Raw genomic sequence first — 15,738 nt, forward strand, 5'->3', positions numbered from 1 at the left:
TGATATTTCTGGTGAATAGAGGGGTGGTCCTCTAGATTCATGATCACCTTAGAGAGTCCAGAAAAGCAAATTACGGTGCATAGAGGTTCTACTGTAATTGATAATTCGATCGCCCAACCATGAACTAGCAAATACTGATATAATACTTTAGCCTCAATATAGTGGGTATTTACTGTACTTACATATATCATTCATTAGATTGTTAAACTAATTTCCTTGTTTCTTTTTAATACAGAGGACCTCTTGCCCCAGAGAAGCTGCAGGAATACATGATAGGAGCTGTGGATTATTTGAGCCAATTACTCTTAAGAATGCATTCAAGTCTTGTGAGTGCTCTGCAAGATCCTGATACTACTACAAACAAGACCAGCTAATTATTCATTAGTTGGGATTTTGTTGGTTTCCTAGTGTATTGTATATATTATGTAGAGTTAACTTAGCTGGTTCATTTACACATGTAGGATTATCCTGATAGCTATTCTATATTCAGGTTATTTATGGTATTTGACATTTAAGTATTAATTTTGCATTCCAAGAAACATTTTGTGACAAGACATTTGTACAGTACTGTCAAAGTAGTGCCATAAAGGTTGACACCTATACATACACTGTAATTTGACAATAATTTAGCAGCTATTCAGTTCATTACCTCTAGACATGTCCTGCCAGGAGTCTCATAAAATGAATGAAGGTCTTGTACATTTTTCTTAAAAACTGTTTATATGAACTGCCCCCCAATTTTTTTTAATCCATTTGGATTATAGATTGCTTAAAAAATGGTGGTAAACTGGTTAGTAGTGTGACGCTGCAGTGGTCTCATAGCAGCCACGGTTTGTTCGTCTCCATTTTATATTTTTGTCAATGACATGACTTGTGCCTTATTGCCCACAAGAGATTTATCTACATGCTTTGCTGTGAAATCTGTGCATCGTTTATTATTTGCAGTAAAGGTGGATTTAATTCTAGTAAGTAAAGATAGATATAGTCAGTGCTTTCAATTACCTTTATAATGGTATTTTTTTATGGTGAAAATTTATACTTAATTATTCACCAGGTATCTCTAGCCCAGTGGTTCTCAACCTTGTTTGCCCCATGCACCCCTTTCACCATGTCAGAATGTCATTCCCCCCTCCTTTCCAAGATTGTCTGCCTCAAAAAGTGCATTCCAAATAATATGCATATAATACTGAAAATCCTTTATTTTTTCCATATTAGTACATATACATGTACAATTTTACATGGATTATTTTTATAGTGGAGTTTTACAAATTAAATGCCAATTGAAAATGTTGATGGATTTATAAAACTTGAATAAAAGTAAAAGTTTTTTTTATTTATAATGAATTACTTAACAGACCAAACTGAAGCATAATGCAATAAACAAAAAGTTCAATAGAATACCAGGATATTGTAAATTTGTAATTAATTTTATTCAGATGAAGATTACAGTCAATGAGAAACCTGTGATTGTTTTTTCTTCGCCAATTCTGGGATACGCGGAGGAGTGCTTGAAAGGGCACAACGCAGGTCATTTTCTACCTCTAATCTACTATGTTGCTTCGTTTTAATTTGCAACAGAGTTGAAAAGCCTGACTCACAAAGATATGTCGACACAAACGGAAGCAATGCACGGATAGCTCTTTCTGCCACTTTTGGGTAGGAATCGCACATCAAGGGCCAAAATTTTGTGATTGATTTCTCATCGAACATATCTCTTGCTCCAGAATCAGTTTCCCCCCCCCCTGCAAACCTGAATTCCCCCCCTGGGGGGAATTCCCCCCTGTTTGAGAACCCCTGCTCTAGCCAAATTAGATAATTGTAATGATATTTAATTTCTTGGTGTTAACAAATTTTTTATTGTACATATCGTTACAAACTGTATTGATATGGCGTGTTATTTGAGCCATATTTCTTTGCAAGGATGTCAACAAGGATTAGCAATTTTGTAATAGAGGTACAGTACTGTGCTGACTGCACTTAGCAACAACTCAAATAGGATATCTTAGCGTCCTGCCTCATTTTCAGTGCAAATACTGTATTCTTACATGTATCATTGGTTTGCTCTGCAGTGTGGTTAGAAAGTGGTGATCGTTTGTCTTTAAATTTTATAAAATTTTCTTTAACTCGGTTACTTTTTTTTTAGTGATGTGGTGTTATTGTTTTTACTCACAAAATATATCCTTGTTATTAAAAATCAATAAAAATCAATTATTTTAAAAGGTATAGTATCTTCCAGTTACCATGAAAATGAGTATTAGTTAACCTGATGGCTTTTTTATATCAAGAGTTTGTAATAATATAATTTTACAAGTACAATATACAGTAAATTAGTGCAAAATTATCTCGATTCTGCACCACATTTTACTACTGATTCATATACTGTACTTGAACTATAAGTGAGATTGTTTGAAAGTTATGATAGTTATATTTTTGTGACAAAAATTATTTAAATGTGTGTTATGGTCTGAATGCATTGAACTGTAAAGAAATTTTCATATTGCACTATACTAAGTGTAATATCAGCTTCAGTCAGTTTCTTGGAAGCAACATTTACAGTGTTATTTTCAAATAAAGGTTTCATAGAATTGTTTTTCGTTATTTAGAACATAATAATATTTGTGTTTGTGTACTAACATTTCTCTCATCTCTTCTCCAAAGGGCACTGTTGATAAGGATGGTTCAATCTGGGGTCTCCAGTTAAGTTGCCCTATTAAAACATTTCCTTGGCTTAGTCATTTCCCCTTACAAGACCCCATTCCAGTATATATTATATACTGTACAGTAAACCCTTCAGTTTGGTGAATTCAAAGTTGGCGGTCAAAATTCAAAGTACCCTGCCCTCCATTTTGGCGACCAAACCCTCGCCTTTGGTGAGAATTTAAATTTAAATGCATTCACAACTAATAATTGTAGAATAATAAGTGCAAGATAAATCTCGCTTAATATGGTATTTTACTTTCGGACATAGCGCGCCCAAGAGTTATAAACTACTGAAACATTTAGATCTCCCTATTCTGAGCATTTTGAACCCCATATATACCAGGCGGAAATGAATAATAGCGACAGTTGAATTTAATTGATTTTACTTACTTTTCAGTTTTTATCTATGTGAGGTGTTATCGTCGTGAAAGCGAGCTAATTATGAAAGTGTTTACATCACGCATGAGTGATATCTTCCAGTCGTGACCAGTGATGTATTGATCTTTTTTTTTTTTTTTTTTTTTTTATTGGGCACTACATCCTTGTGTAAGGTGAAGCACTGAAGCGTTTACAGTGCCCAACAGGGAAGCATGCTAAGTTCATGCTTGCCTTTATGTCTCATGAGTTAAGGGCGTAGTGTAGGGGTTACGTGATATTATGTGTCTAGCACTCAGGATGGGATGGATGGAAACTCTAGGTGGTGGTTTTCATATATAAAATATATTATATGAAAGACAGTCTGGTGCTGGAGATGCCGTGTGGTGAGGAGCTTGCTTGGAAGACACGTTAGGTGAGTAGCTTGTGAAGGAGGTAGATGTGCAGGAGCTTCGTCAGAGGAGATGTTGCGTGTTGCTGTCCTCCAGGTTGAATGAGGGCTGGACAGTGGGGAGCTTGCTTGGAGGTGGTGTTGCGTGTTCAGGAACGTAGGCCAGAATGAATCTCAATGGAGAGATAGAGCTTATATACACAGCAGCCGGAAGTAAACCCGTGGGAACTCGCCGGTTTCTTAACTCCGTTGCTAGGGAAGACGTAGCAGGTGGCGACCCCCGGTAGCTCGCTTGGTTGCTAGGATACTGTCGCGTTGGAATGCAGATGTAGTTGTAGGGGAGAGATCCACTACAATACTCCCCCTCCCCTCCGGGCGCTACAAAAGACTTGCTGTCAGCAGGGTTGTATCTCATATGTGAGACATAACGGGCAGGGGTGTGGACGACTCGGCCGCTACAGGTGACGACTCCGTCCAGTGAAACAGAACCTGTGGGAGAATTGGGGAGAAGGAGGGTTGTTGATTAGAGAAGGTTGTACAGGCAATGGTTGTTGTGTTTCAATCGCGGCTGGGGCAGCGTCCTCAGGGGCACTGGCTGGGTTGACTGGATCAAGGGCGACGTCAGGAGGAGGGTCCATGACAGGAGCAGGTTCTATGACAGCAGTAGGGTTCACGACAGGAGGGTGGTTTATGATAGGAGTAGGTTCTACTACAGCAGCAGGGTCCAGGACAGGAGCAGGGGGTACCTGAGGGTAAAAAGAGGGTGCCCAGAAATGTTGTCGGCGAGGTGGTGCTGCTCTAAATCGCAATGTTGGGTAGATTGGCGGAGGTGGTGCGGGATGAATGTGTTCAGGGCGGTGGGAAGGCTGGCGTGGGGCAGTAGCGTTGAATGCAGAAACTGCCTGATGTAGTGTTTGTAGTAGGTCGTGACGGGCAGCAGGAGTGAAGTGGTCAAGGTCAGAAGTAAGGCGTGTGATGTGCTGCTTGATAGTGGCGGAGGTTATGGCGCCTACCAGTCTCCGTCGATGTTGCTTCGCCGTGTAGTTGCAGGGAGCCTCACAGCGTCTAGCTTTAGCGCCAAAACGTTGATGGTACCAACAGAAGGTAGGTACATTGTGCTAGGGGCTGGCGGCGGGGTCTGGGGCAGGACGGGGGTGTTGGGGTTGGTAGGACACAGTGCGTGGGGCAGGAACAGGAGAAGAAGCAGGCATGGAGGAGCAGAGCTGTTCAATGGTGTCCATCCTGCAGTTCAAAGTTTGCAACAGGTCCCTGATGTCTTGCTTGTCTGGTGGAATGCTACTTCTCTGAGGAGCGTTGATTAGGTTGACAAAACCGGTGCTAAGTGGAGGTGTGACCACTGAGTGGTTTGCGGCAACATGGCGCACAGCAGTGTTTTCGTTGAATATTCTATCTGCCGCGGTGTCAACGAGTAATCTACTGACGGACAGGGTGATACGTACTTGTGTGGGGAGCTTTTGTGCGTGAAGCTGGTGCAGGATAGGTTCGGGAAGTCTGTCTGCATGCCGGGAGTTCAGCCTACACGTCTCCCAGAGAAGTCCCGGAGTTGAGTTTCCAAGGGAGATAGAAGATAGGTTCTGCAGGAGACTGGGGCTGGTCAGTCGGTAATGCGTTTTTAAGGCGTCCCGCAAGGTGGCGAATTTGTTGTTCTCTGGAGGGTTGGAAGTAGTCCGTGATACATGTGTGGCGACTTCCGTGGGCAAGGAGGAGAGCAGGGCACCGTACTTTTGCTCGTCAGTAGCTTGTGAGCTGATGAGGATTGCTTCCACATGATCTAATCAGTCCTCAACGTTGTGGTTGAAAGTCGGTTGAGAGATCCGTCCATCCTCCATCCTGTGTGAGTACGTTTTTCCGGGGGTCACCATTTGTAGGGGTTACGTGATATTATGTGTGTAGCACTCGGGATGGGAGAGATGGAAACTCTAGGTGGTGGTTTTCTTATATAAAATATATTATATGAAAGACAGTCTGGTGCTGGAGATGCTGTGTGGTGAGGAGCTTGCTTGGTTTACTGTATGCACCGTCGGTCAGTAATATACTGTTTGATTTTGTTGGTGTTTATTGTCTCAATACAGAAGGCACCAATACCTGAAATGTACAGAACAGGAATTAACACACATAGGCTACACCATCTCACACATATACTAGTACACACACTCCAATGACTATATGCTTGGAACAGTACATCTTCCCCTCCCTTTTATTCATGATGATAGTTCTGTATTGCCGTTCTCTTTAGTTCCATGAACAGCCGGGTTTATATTCGTCGCTTGTCTCCATCCATTTCGGAGTCATCAACTTCATCCGTTCCAGAGCTTTCACTTCCACCTGTTCCGAAGTCTTCAGCTCCATCCTGGTATTTCTTCGGTTTTACTATAGTACGACGTGGTCGCCTAGCAGCGAGTGGTTCCTCCTCGCTGTTCCCATCCTGCCTGGACTCGTCCATCCCTGTCCTCGGCGTGTTGGCGGTTTCGATGGGTGTTGTCGGTTCTCTGCCGTTTTGTGGCTTCCGTCTGTGTCACTGTCCCCGCTGCCGTCATTTCCTCCTTGGCATCTCCCTGGAACTCTTCTCATCTGGGATGTGCTGCGTAATATCTTCTTGGGTCCTCGCTGTAGAATAGCTGAATCGCCTCGTCTTTCACTTACCGTCCACGGTTTAGGATCATAATTAGTTGAGAGCTTGTCTTTCTTGGTTTGCTTCAGGAGCACTTGATCAGTTGGTCTCAATTCCGCTAGTTTGGACTTATTCCGGTTGTCTGTCCAGAGTTTGTTTCTCCTTTTCTCTTTTATCTCTCTTGCGTGCCACATCCCAACATGTCACTTGTGTGTCTCCTAAGTCATGACTCACTTGGGGGAGTTTCACCTTGATATTCCTTCCCATGAGGAGTTTGGCTGGCGTCTCTCCCGTCATCGAGTGTGGAGTGTTCCTGTAGTGCATCAAGAATTTACCGAGGTGCCGTCTCCAATCTTTCCCCTCAGTATGCATCGCTCGGAGTGCTTTCAACATGGTTGCGAAGAACCGCTCGATTTCCCCATTTGCTTGGGGATGATTTGGTGTCACTTTGTGGTGTTTTACTCCCCATTCTTCACAGAACTGTGCAAACTCCTTGGCTGTGAACTGTGGTCCGTTAACTGACACGATGACCGCTGGGATGCCGTGTGTAGTGATGCATCCTTCGATCAGGGTCGTAACGGTATCGGTGTTGATAGTTTTGACCACAAAGGCTTCTGGCCACCGGGATCCTGCATCGATGATTCCCAGCACATAGTCACCACTAAGGAACGGTCCACATATGTCCACGTGGATTACCTCCCACGGCCCCTTCATCTCGGACATATTCACCGGATTGGCTTGTTTTCTTGTGTCGAGGCTTGCACATGGGATGCATTGTCTGACTGCCTTCTCCACGTCCTTGTTGATAGTTGTCCACCATACCTTGCCTCGGAGTAGCACCTTGCTCTTGACCATTCCCAGGTGTGTGTCATGTGCGAGTTGCATCGTGCGTCGTTGTAGTGTTTGGGGCATTACGATCCAGGATCCCCTCAACACGAGTCCCCGTTTTGATATCAGTTCTGCACGTACGACGTACGTGTTTGAAAGGCTCCGTTAGTTTATCCATCCAGTCATTCTTGGCGATGGCGTCTTCGAGGGCTCTTATAGTCGGATCCTTCCCTGATTTTTCGAGAATTTCAGACGGTGTCATAGTTTTCGGGATCCCGTTGGCAACCACATGGTTGATGAATCCCTCTGCCAGTTTCTCTTCTTCAGAGATTTGAGCATCGAATGGCAGGGGTTGTCTAGACAGTATGTCTGCCGGATTGTCACTTCCTTTGATGTGTTGGACCGTGAAGTCGTACTGTTGCATGCATAGGATCCACCGGATTATACGGGCTGATGGTTTGCCTTTCGGGCTGAAGATGGTCGTTAGCGCTTTGTGATTGGTCATGATGGTGAATTCTTTCCCGTAAAGATATAGATGAAATTTTTTACATGCCCAAACTATGGCTAAGGCTTCCCTCTCCAGCTGACAATACCGTCTTTCCACCTGAGTTAGTGTTCAGGAGGCATAACTGATGGGTTTGAGTACCCCTTGGTGGTTTTGGCATAACATTGCCCCTAGTCCTACCGGACTAGCATCCACAATTAGTGTGGTTGGTAGCTGAGGGTTGAAGTGCATGAGTGCCTCACTCTTCATGACGGCGTTCTTCAGCTTGTTGAAGCACTGCTCTTCCTTTTCTGTCCAGGTCCACATGCTGTTCATTCTCGTCAGGTTTTTCAGAGGTTCGTTCAATGTCGCTAATTGTGGTATGAATCTGGTCAGGTGGTTGATCAGACCTAGGAAGCTGCGGACTTCCTGAACCGTTTCTGGCCGTCTGAAACTCTTCACGGCTTCGATTTTTTCCTGTCGGTTTGATGCCCTCTTTGGATACAGTGAATCCATGGAATTCAACTTCATCTATGTGGAACACGCTTTTGTGTTGGAAGATGGTCAGGTTGTTCTCCTTCAACTTTTGCAGTAATTTTTCCAGAGCACTGCTGTGTTCACTCGTATCCTTGCCCCAGACCAGGATGTCATCTGCTCCATTCCGACAATTCGGACACTTTTGCAAAATCTGTTGTAGCAGACGTTGTCCTTGTTCCGCGGCTGATGCAATGCCCATGACTAACACCTTGTACCTGTAGATACCGGATTCGCACGAGAATGTTGTTATGTCTCTCGATTCGGGGGTTAGCTCGATATGATGATAGTATGAGTTTAGGTCGATTTTTTAGAATTTCGTAGCCCCGTTAATTTCGCTGAGTAGTTGTTCCATATTTGTCATAAAAGGTCGACGAATTTCGCTTTTGAAGATTTTTTTTTTCATTATTTCTTTGTTTTATACCAAACATAAAGCAAACGGAAGCAAATGATACCAGACATATAACACATTAGGTAATGAAATACAGTTTGTACGGGTGGATATATCCCAAACTATTTATATTCTGTAACTGATAAAACTCAATATACTGTAAATATGCACAGTTTGGGAGGGGGGGGCGGTAAAATGCTCAGGGAAAGTCACTGGACTTTGCGGCCACACTGACAGGTGATCAGCTGTTCCCCCCCCCCCTCCCCCCTACATCCTTGTGTGAGGTGAAGCGCAGAAGCGTTTACAGCGCCCAACAGGGAAGCATGTTAAGTTCATGCTTGCCTTATGTCTCATGAGTTAAGGGTGTAGAAGCCTGAAGAGTCAAGGGTATAGAAGCCTGAAGAGTCAATGGTTTATGTCTAAGCAAGTTATTGGAAGCTCCAACTCCCTGAATACGAATTCGCATTTTCGATTTACAGCAGGTACCCAGGTGAACAGGGACCAAGAGGACTAGGAAGAATGTCCAAACAACTTCCGCCGGCCTGGGAATCGAACCCGTGACATCTTGCTTGCGAGGCAAGAGCGGTACCATCAGCGCCCCGATCTTGTTTGGTGATTACTGGTCACTTCGCCTTTAGGCTCAGCTGATATTGACAGATCAGCTGGACTCTTAATTCGTACTGCCAGCCAGTACGGTAGACCTCGCATTTTTTTTGGGGGAGAGCACCCCTTGCATCTTTGTGTAAGGTGAAGCACAGAAGCATTTACAGCACCCAACAGGGAAGCCCTTATGTCTCATGAGAGGAGCAAGGGAGGCTGGGAAGTGTGTCCGAACAGCTTTCCACCGGCCCGGGAATCGAACCCGTGACATCTCGTTTGCGAGGCAAGAGCAGTACAGAGCTCGCATTAGAATATTATGACAAATTAATTATACCTTGTCCATCATTGGCAGAGATTTTCACTCATTTGCACCAATTTCTTGATACTTGATGAAAGAGGATGAAGACGTTAAATATTTATCATAAAAGGTCGAAGTAAATATGGGGAGTAAAAAGAGGGTCGGGTCGGGTCGTGTTGCGTCTGTAACAAAGCGTGTTCAGCATTTGGGCCTTCGATGTTGAGCGGCAGAAATTGGACAGTGATTACATAAGATCATCAAGATCGTCTTAGTGATGTGAAAGTGTAAATCGATGTAGGATTTTTAATGCTAGACGTGATTGTATTTTTGAAAACTCAATTTCCACAGAGTTGGAGGTACAGCCAAGCAGGTCGGGAGGCCAACACCCCACAACCACAAACTCGCTGCCATATGACAAAGCTTTTATTTTTTTTTAAGGAGTTGTGGTCACGGCTGTGATAAAGGCCAACCAGGGAGTGTAGTACTGTAATTTTAGGTAAATCAGTTCATAGTGTCACTGCCAGCCTATTCGTGTCATAGGTGCCACAGAGATTTTAAATTTCATTTTGTTTGTGTGCTTTCTCAAGGACTGAATCTGTGTTTATAATACACCACTCACAGGGAGATACAGTGCACACAGTGATAGTTCATAGTGTCATCAGAGACCGCGGAAGTTGTAAATAACTTTAAGTGAGCGCTAACTAGCAAGCAAGCTGGAAAGGCACCGTGCCAGTTGAAACCAAGTCGAGTTATAGGTGCCACAGACTTTAAATTTTATTTTGTTTGTGTGCTTTCTCAAGGACTGAAACTGTGCCTACAATACACCATTCACAGGGAGATACAGTGTACGCAGTCGCAGAAGACAACGCTATAGGCAACAGAGAGTAGCTAAGTACTGTTCTTTTTTTTCTTTTTTTTTTCTCTCTACTTTTTTTAATAGGTGTAATCTACACAGTCTGCACCCCCCCCCCTCTCCCCCACAATAACAATAACCATGAGTATAATATGTGATTACTGCAGGGAGAAGTCGGATATGGAGGATACAGGCCTGACTAATGCAACGTTTAGGACGTTACTAACTGCCGTAAAATATGATGGCTGTTGCTGGTATTGCCCTGGCTGCATAGTCAAGGTGAGTGAGGCGATTGCAAGCCATAAGGGAACGAGTTCTCTAGGGACGATAATAGATGAAGCTGGAGCCCTGAGGTTGCCAAACTGGAGCAAGTTGGGAAAGAGATCCTTGCTAAGACTGAAGAAGTAGCCGATAGAATGGAGGTGGTTGCTAAGAGGAGTTATGCTGACATATTAGCAGGGCCACGGGAGGGGGCGGGGAGTAATGCAGATCAGAACAGGTTCTACAGCAGATTGGGACTCTGAAGAAGTGTGTCGAAGAAATGAAAATTAACGGACCTACTGTTAGGGGAGAGGAGGAACACCAGGAACGTTTCCAGTGCAGGAACAATGTAATAGTTTTTGGAGCCCCAGAGAGACAGATGGAGGGAACTGTGAGTAAGGTAACACACAAGATGCTGTTTCAAAATATTTGTACAGAGGTTCTGAAGATTTCATGAACCCCTCAGGATGTGAGGAGGCTGGGACAAAAGTAGGGGGATAAGCCTCGTCCCTTCAGGATCACACTAGCGAGCGGGGAAGAGAAATGGCAGGTTATTCGGCAGGCAAAAAACTTAGTAAGGAGCGAGGCATTTCGGGATGTATTCATTCACCCAGATCGCACAGTAATACAGAGGGAACAGCACAAGAAGCTCCTGCAGGACTTGAAGCAGAAGAGGGAGGAGTCAAGGAAGAACGGGGACGGGTGTACATGGGTTATACTCAGGGGAAGGGTAGTGGAAGCAAGTGTGCCGACACAGGGCCAGGGGGCAGCAGTGCACCCTCCACCCGCTCTAACCCCCACCCGGGAGGCGGCACCAGCTCCACTTATACTGCCAGACTGGGGTCACTAAGTCTAAGGGGATAACTTAACTCTAATCTTAATTTCTAAGGGTCGCTGCCACCAGACCCCCTCTGGACAGCATGTAGCTCGTTAGGTAGCGGGCAGAGTGGACTAGGCATTGGGTTAGGTTTTCCATTGACCAGATCGATAAGGGTAAAGAAGGGTGAAACCAAAACATGTCTTAATTGATTTATTCCTTATAAAACATACTGGTAAAAAACACATACAACCACACTGTGGACCATAATTCCAAGGCCTGTCCCAGGGTATAGCACTGGCGCCTCTAACAACTGCTGTTGTGGTCGGTTACACTCCGACCCGAGGTGGGTTTGGGGTCCTCGGCCCACGAGGTAGAATAGAGCCGATTAATCATGCCGAATCAGCGCCATCACTCCTATATTGACCACTGCTGGGTATCCACCGGCTCCGAGCGACCGGTGGGTTTCAATTAAGCCCACCCTCGGTCTGGAGACAAACGGGGCAGCGTCAGGGGACGCGCTCCCTGGCCATCTTGAGTTTATATACCCCTGAGTTGCCAGTGATCGCTACTCACGCAATGACAATAATCACAAACAAACTAACTGTTACTCATTCAAAGATGACCCTCAGTTGACAAAGGTCTGGCGAATTACTAAAGTTGATTTAAACAGACTAATTCAAGGTTGCGTTTGCCAGTAGAGAGTGCAATAAACGTAGTGACAACTGTGTTCGAAGGCGGGACTTACTGGGAGTGATCCTGAGGGTAAAACAGATGGGAAATACACGTCTCTCCTGAGATTCTACAAGCGTGGTGGATTTGAATATTATGTAGCGTAATATGAATTAAAACAGGTTTTTAGGAATGACAATGATGTGCGCAGTATACACCTACCGGACAGGAGGAGGCGAGTGCCGTGTAAACAATGACATTTCTAACCACACCCTGCAAAATACAGTGTACTTAGCAAATGCTGCAGCTTCTGAGAATGGGGGACGGGGAGAGCGGGATTACTGCTAAGAGCAGAGACGTTACCGAGAACAAATTCTAGCTTGAATGTCATGTACACTAATACTGACACGTTTCTCGATAAGAGAGAGGAATTTGAAACACTACTAAAAGTACACTGTTGTGGATTCCTCCCCTACAAGCACCGAACCTTCTCGAATTCCCCAGTCTACGCTTCCAGCGCCGCCCACGGAGCGGGGGTCAACTATCTACCCCTGCCTTACAAGGCCTGACACCGCTGTGACCACTCTCTTTCTACACAGTGCCACCAGCAAGCAACACCTCCTCCACGCCAGCCTTGCGGCTGCCGCTCCCGACAGCGACCTTGGCGTCCCTCAAGCTGCGTGTCCCTCCTCTGGGCACCCTCACCACCCAGCTCTCTCTACTCAATGCTTATTACCATGCTACCTACCCAGCAACAAGCTGCATTGTACATCCAATACAATATGTATACAGTGATCACATTGTGAGTTTCCTTTCTCCATCCCATCCTGAGTGTGAACCAATATCTCATAACCCCACAACACCAACCAGATATCGTAGGAGTTGTAGAACTGTTGTACAAGAACAGGAGAATCGACCCAGAGGAATGTGAGTTCAGTTTTGCTGGATATGACTCATTGACGAACCTTTCTCAAGAAACTTGCAAGAGGGGTGTAGTTATCTATGCTAGGCAAGACCTTAGAGCCAGCCAGGCGAGGGTACAGGGAGAGGATGTTTTTGAAGAGTCCAAGTAGTGTAAAATTAAATTAAAGGGAGGGGACTTACTTATCGTCGGGTGTATCTACAGATCCCCAAACTGTGGCCCACTAAATCAAAGGAACTTAAGATCCTTAATAAACAATGCAGCAATGCTCAACCCTAGCCACCTCCTTATCTTGGGGGACTTTAACTATGGTGACATTGACTGGAGAAACGAGTCCACCCCAAATGACTTGAATAACCCTGCTACTTTTTTGTAGAAACTCTGAGAGATAATTCTCTGTTCCAACATGTTAGAAACCCAAGCCACTTGATCTTGTAGCGGATTCCTCCCCTACAAAAGCCGTTTGTCGCTGACTAGCCGACCCTCGAATTCCCCAGTGTATGCCTCGTGGTCTAGGTCAGCAACCAGCGCCGCCTTACATGACTGAGGTCAACTATTAAGCCACGTCTACCTCAGCTATATAAGACCTCACCTCGTGGTGACCTATCTCTTTCTACCTACAACCACCAGCAAGCAACACCTCCTCCTCCGCTCCTGCCTGGCGGCTCCGCTCTAGCCGGCGACCATGGCGACCCACAAGCTGGTCCTCTGAACATCCTCACCAACCAGCTCTCTCTACTCAACGCTTGTAACCATGCTGCCTTCCCAGCACCAAGCAGCATTGTACATCCAATACAATATGTATACAGAGAGCACATTGTGAGTTTCCTTTCTCTATCCCATCCTGAGTGTGAACCAATATCTCGTACCTCACAACCTCATCATAACAAACGAGGAGGGTATGGTGGCCAAACTGGACCACCTTGCCCCAGTTGGCACCAGTCACCATATAGTGTTGTCATTCAGATTTAACTGTTACCTAGTTCAGGATAAGGCCAGGCCAAGGTGCAAATATTACAAGGGAAATTACAATGGGATGAGGGGCATCAACTGGCCTGACTCGTTAAGGTACAAGAACGCAGACACTACTCCGAATATCATAACTTGTAAAGTGACCCATTTGATCGATAAATATATACCCAAGACCAAACCCAGTGCTTCTACGAATACGAGGGGATCACTACACATGAACCATGCGGCGGTCGACAAAATTAAGAAGAAAACCTAGAAATTCAAGACTTGGGTTGGGTCAAACGATGAGCAAGACAGGAGGATGCATGCAAGAGACAGAAACCAAGCAAAGATAGAGTGTAGAAGGGCTGAAAAGGAGTTCCAGAGACTGGTTGCAAGCGAGGTCAAGTCAAACCCAAAGGTGTTTTACCGCTATGCAAAGTCGAAATTGATAACACGAGTAGGAGTATCGGACCTGAGGCTTGTGGAGGGTAGTTACGCAGATTCTGATTAGGATAAAGCTGAGGCATTGAACAGCATCTTTTCCTCGGTGTTCACAAGAGAGGATGCAACTAACCTTCCTGCGTTTGAGGACAGACGGTTCGACACAGCACTGACCCACATTGTGTTCACAGAAGAGGGTATTAGAAATAAACTGTCCAGGCTAAAGGTCCATAAGAGTCCCGGCCCTGACATGGTGCATCCTAGAGTACTAAGAGAGTTGTGCAACGAGCTTGCAGAGCCCCTGAAGATCCTGTTTTATAAATGCCTGGATAAACAAATGGTCCCCAGTGAATGGAAAGTCCTATCTTCAAGAAGGGCGATCGGCACTCCACGAACAACTATAGACCGGTGAGCCTGACTAGCATAATATGTAAAGTACTTGAGAGTATTATCAGAGATGCCGCAATGGAATATCTAATACGAAACAATCTTGTAAAGGATTGCCAACACGGTTTTATGCCAGGGCGCTCCTGCTTAACACAATTGCTCAAGGTATTGGATATTTGGACCCATATTCTGGAACGGGGTGGTAATATCGACAATATTTACCTAGATTTTGCCAAGGCTTTCGACAGTGTACCCCATGAAAGGCTGAAAATCAAACTGGAAGGGTACGGAATTCGGGGAAATGTCCTAGCATGGATAGAAGACTTTCTACATGACTGCAAGCAGTGTGGTGATTAATGGCACGAAATCGTCATCCGTACCTGTCACAAGTGGGGTACCACAGGGCAGTGTATTGGGCCCGCTGTTGTTTGTTTGTTTCATAAATGACATGCCTGACGTTGTACACTCCTCCATACAAATGTTTGCCGATGACGCTAAGTTATTTCGGGAAATTAAGAACCAAGCTGACTGTGAAGAGCTGCAGAAGGACCTCTGTGTGCTCCAGGAATGGTCGAAGGAATGGCTGCTGAGATTCAATGTCACGAAGTGTAAGAGGATGCACCTGGGGCGTACCAACGGTAAGGAGGCGTATCATATGTTCCAACGGGATGAAGAAACTGCACTAGTTGAGACTGAATGTGAGAAGGACCTAGGTGTGTATGTTGACAATGAGCTGAAGTTCTCGGGCCATTGCGAGAAGGTAAACCAGGCAAATACATTATTGGGTCTTATAAGAAGGTCGTTCAGATATCTAGATGGTCCGTCCCTCATAACAATCTTCAAGAGTGAAGTGCTTCCCCATCTGGAGTACTGTCACCCCATCTGGTCCCCGAGATATGCTAGGGACTGTCAGTTGGTTGAAAATGTTCAAAGGAGGGCCACCAGACTGGTGCCTGCACTTCGGCACCTCAGCTACCCTGAGAGATTGGAGCGCCTGAACTTGCTTAGCTTATATTACAAACGGGCAAGGGGTGACCTAGTTGAGGTGTATAAGCATCTCAGGGGGCACTACTCAATCGAGTGTCCTTACTTGGAGCTGGCGGACGCTCTTTCCTCACAGCCAAACTGTGGAATGCTTTGCCTTCTGTGTTTCCATCCTCTTACAATCAGTTTCATTTCAAAAAGATTGTTTTGTGGT

The 15,738-nt window shown here is 45.1% G+C and overlaps 2 protein-coding genes across 2 annotated transcripts in view; one reads left to right on the forward strand and one right to left on the reverse strand.

The window, feature by feature from the left end:
• The window catches only part of LOC121874715 (transmembrane protein 214-B-like), a 30,439-nt gene extending 29,454 nt beyond the window's left edge, over positions 1 to 985 (forward strand). Inside the window, exon 14 of the mRNA XM_042378989.1 lies at positions 236 to 985. Within this exon, the coding sequence (XP_042234923.1) occupies positions 236 to 374 (139 nt within the window). The 3' untranslated portion in view covers positions 375 to 985. The remainder of the gene's footprint in view (positions 1 to 235) is intronic.
• A 5,242-nt stretch (positions 986 to 6,227) lies between these two features.
• LOC121874611 (uncharacterized protein K02A2.6-like) lies at positions 6,228 to 6,953 on the reverse strand. The gene has a single exon (XM_042378838.1). It carries the CDS (start codon positions 6,951 to 6,953, stop codon positions 6,228 to 6,230), a length of 726 nt encoding a protein of 241 aa, XP_042234772.1.
• Between the last annotated feature and the right edge of the window lie 8,785 nt (positions 6,954 to 15,738).

The sequence above is a fragment of the Homarus americanus genome, unplaced genomic scaffold (genome assembly GCF_018991925.1).
Source record: "Homarus americanus isolate GMGI-L3 unplaced genomic scaffold, GMGI_Hamer_2.0 scaffold34360, whole genome shotgun sequence".
NCBI lineage: Eukaryota > Metazoa > Arthropoda > Malacostraca > Decapoda > Nephropidae > Homarus > Homarus americanus.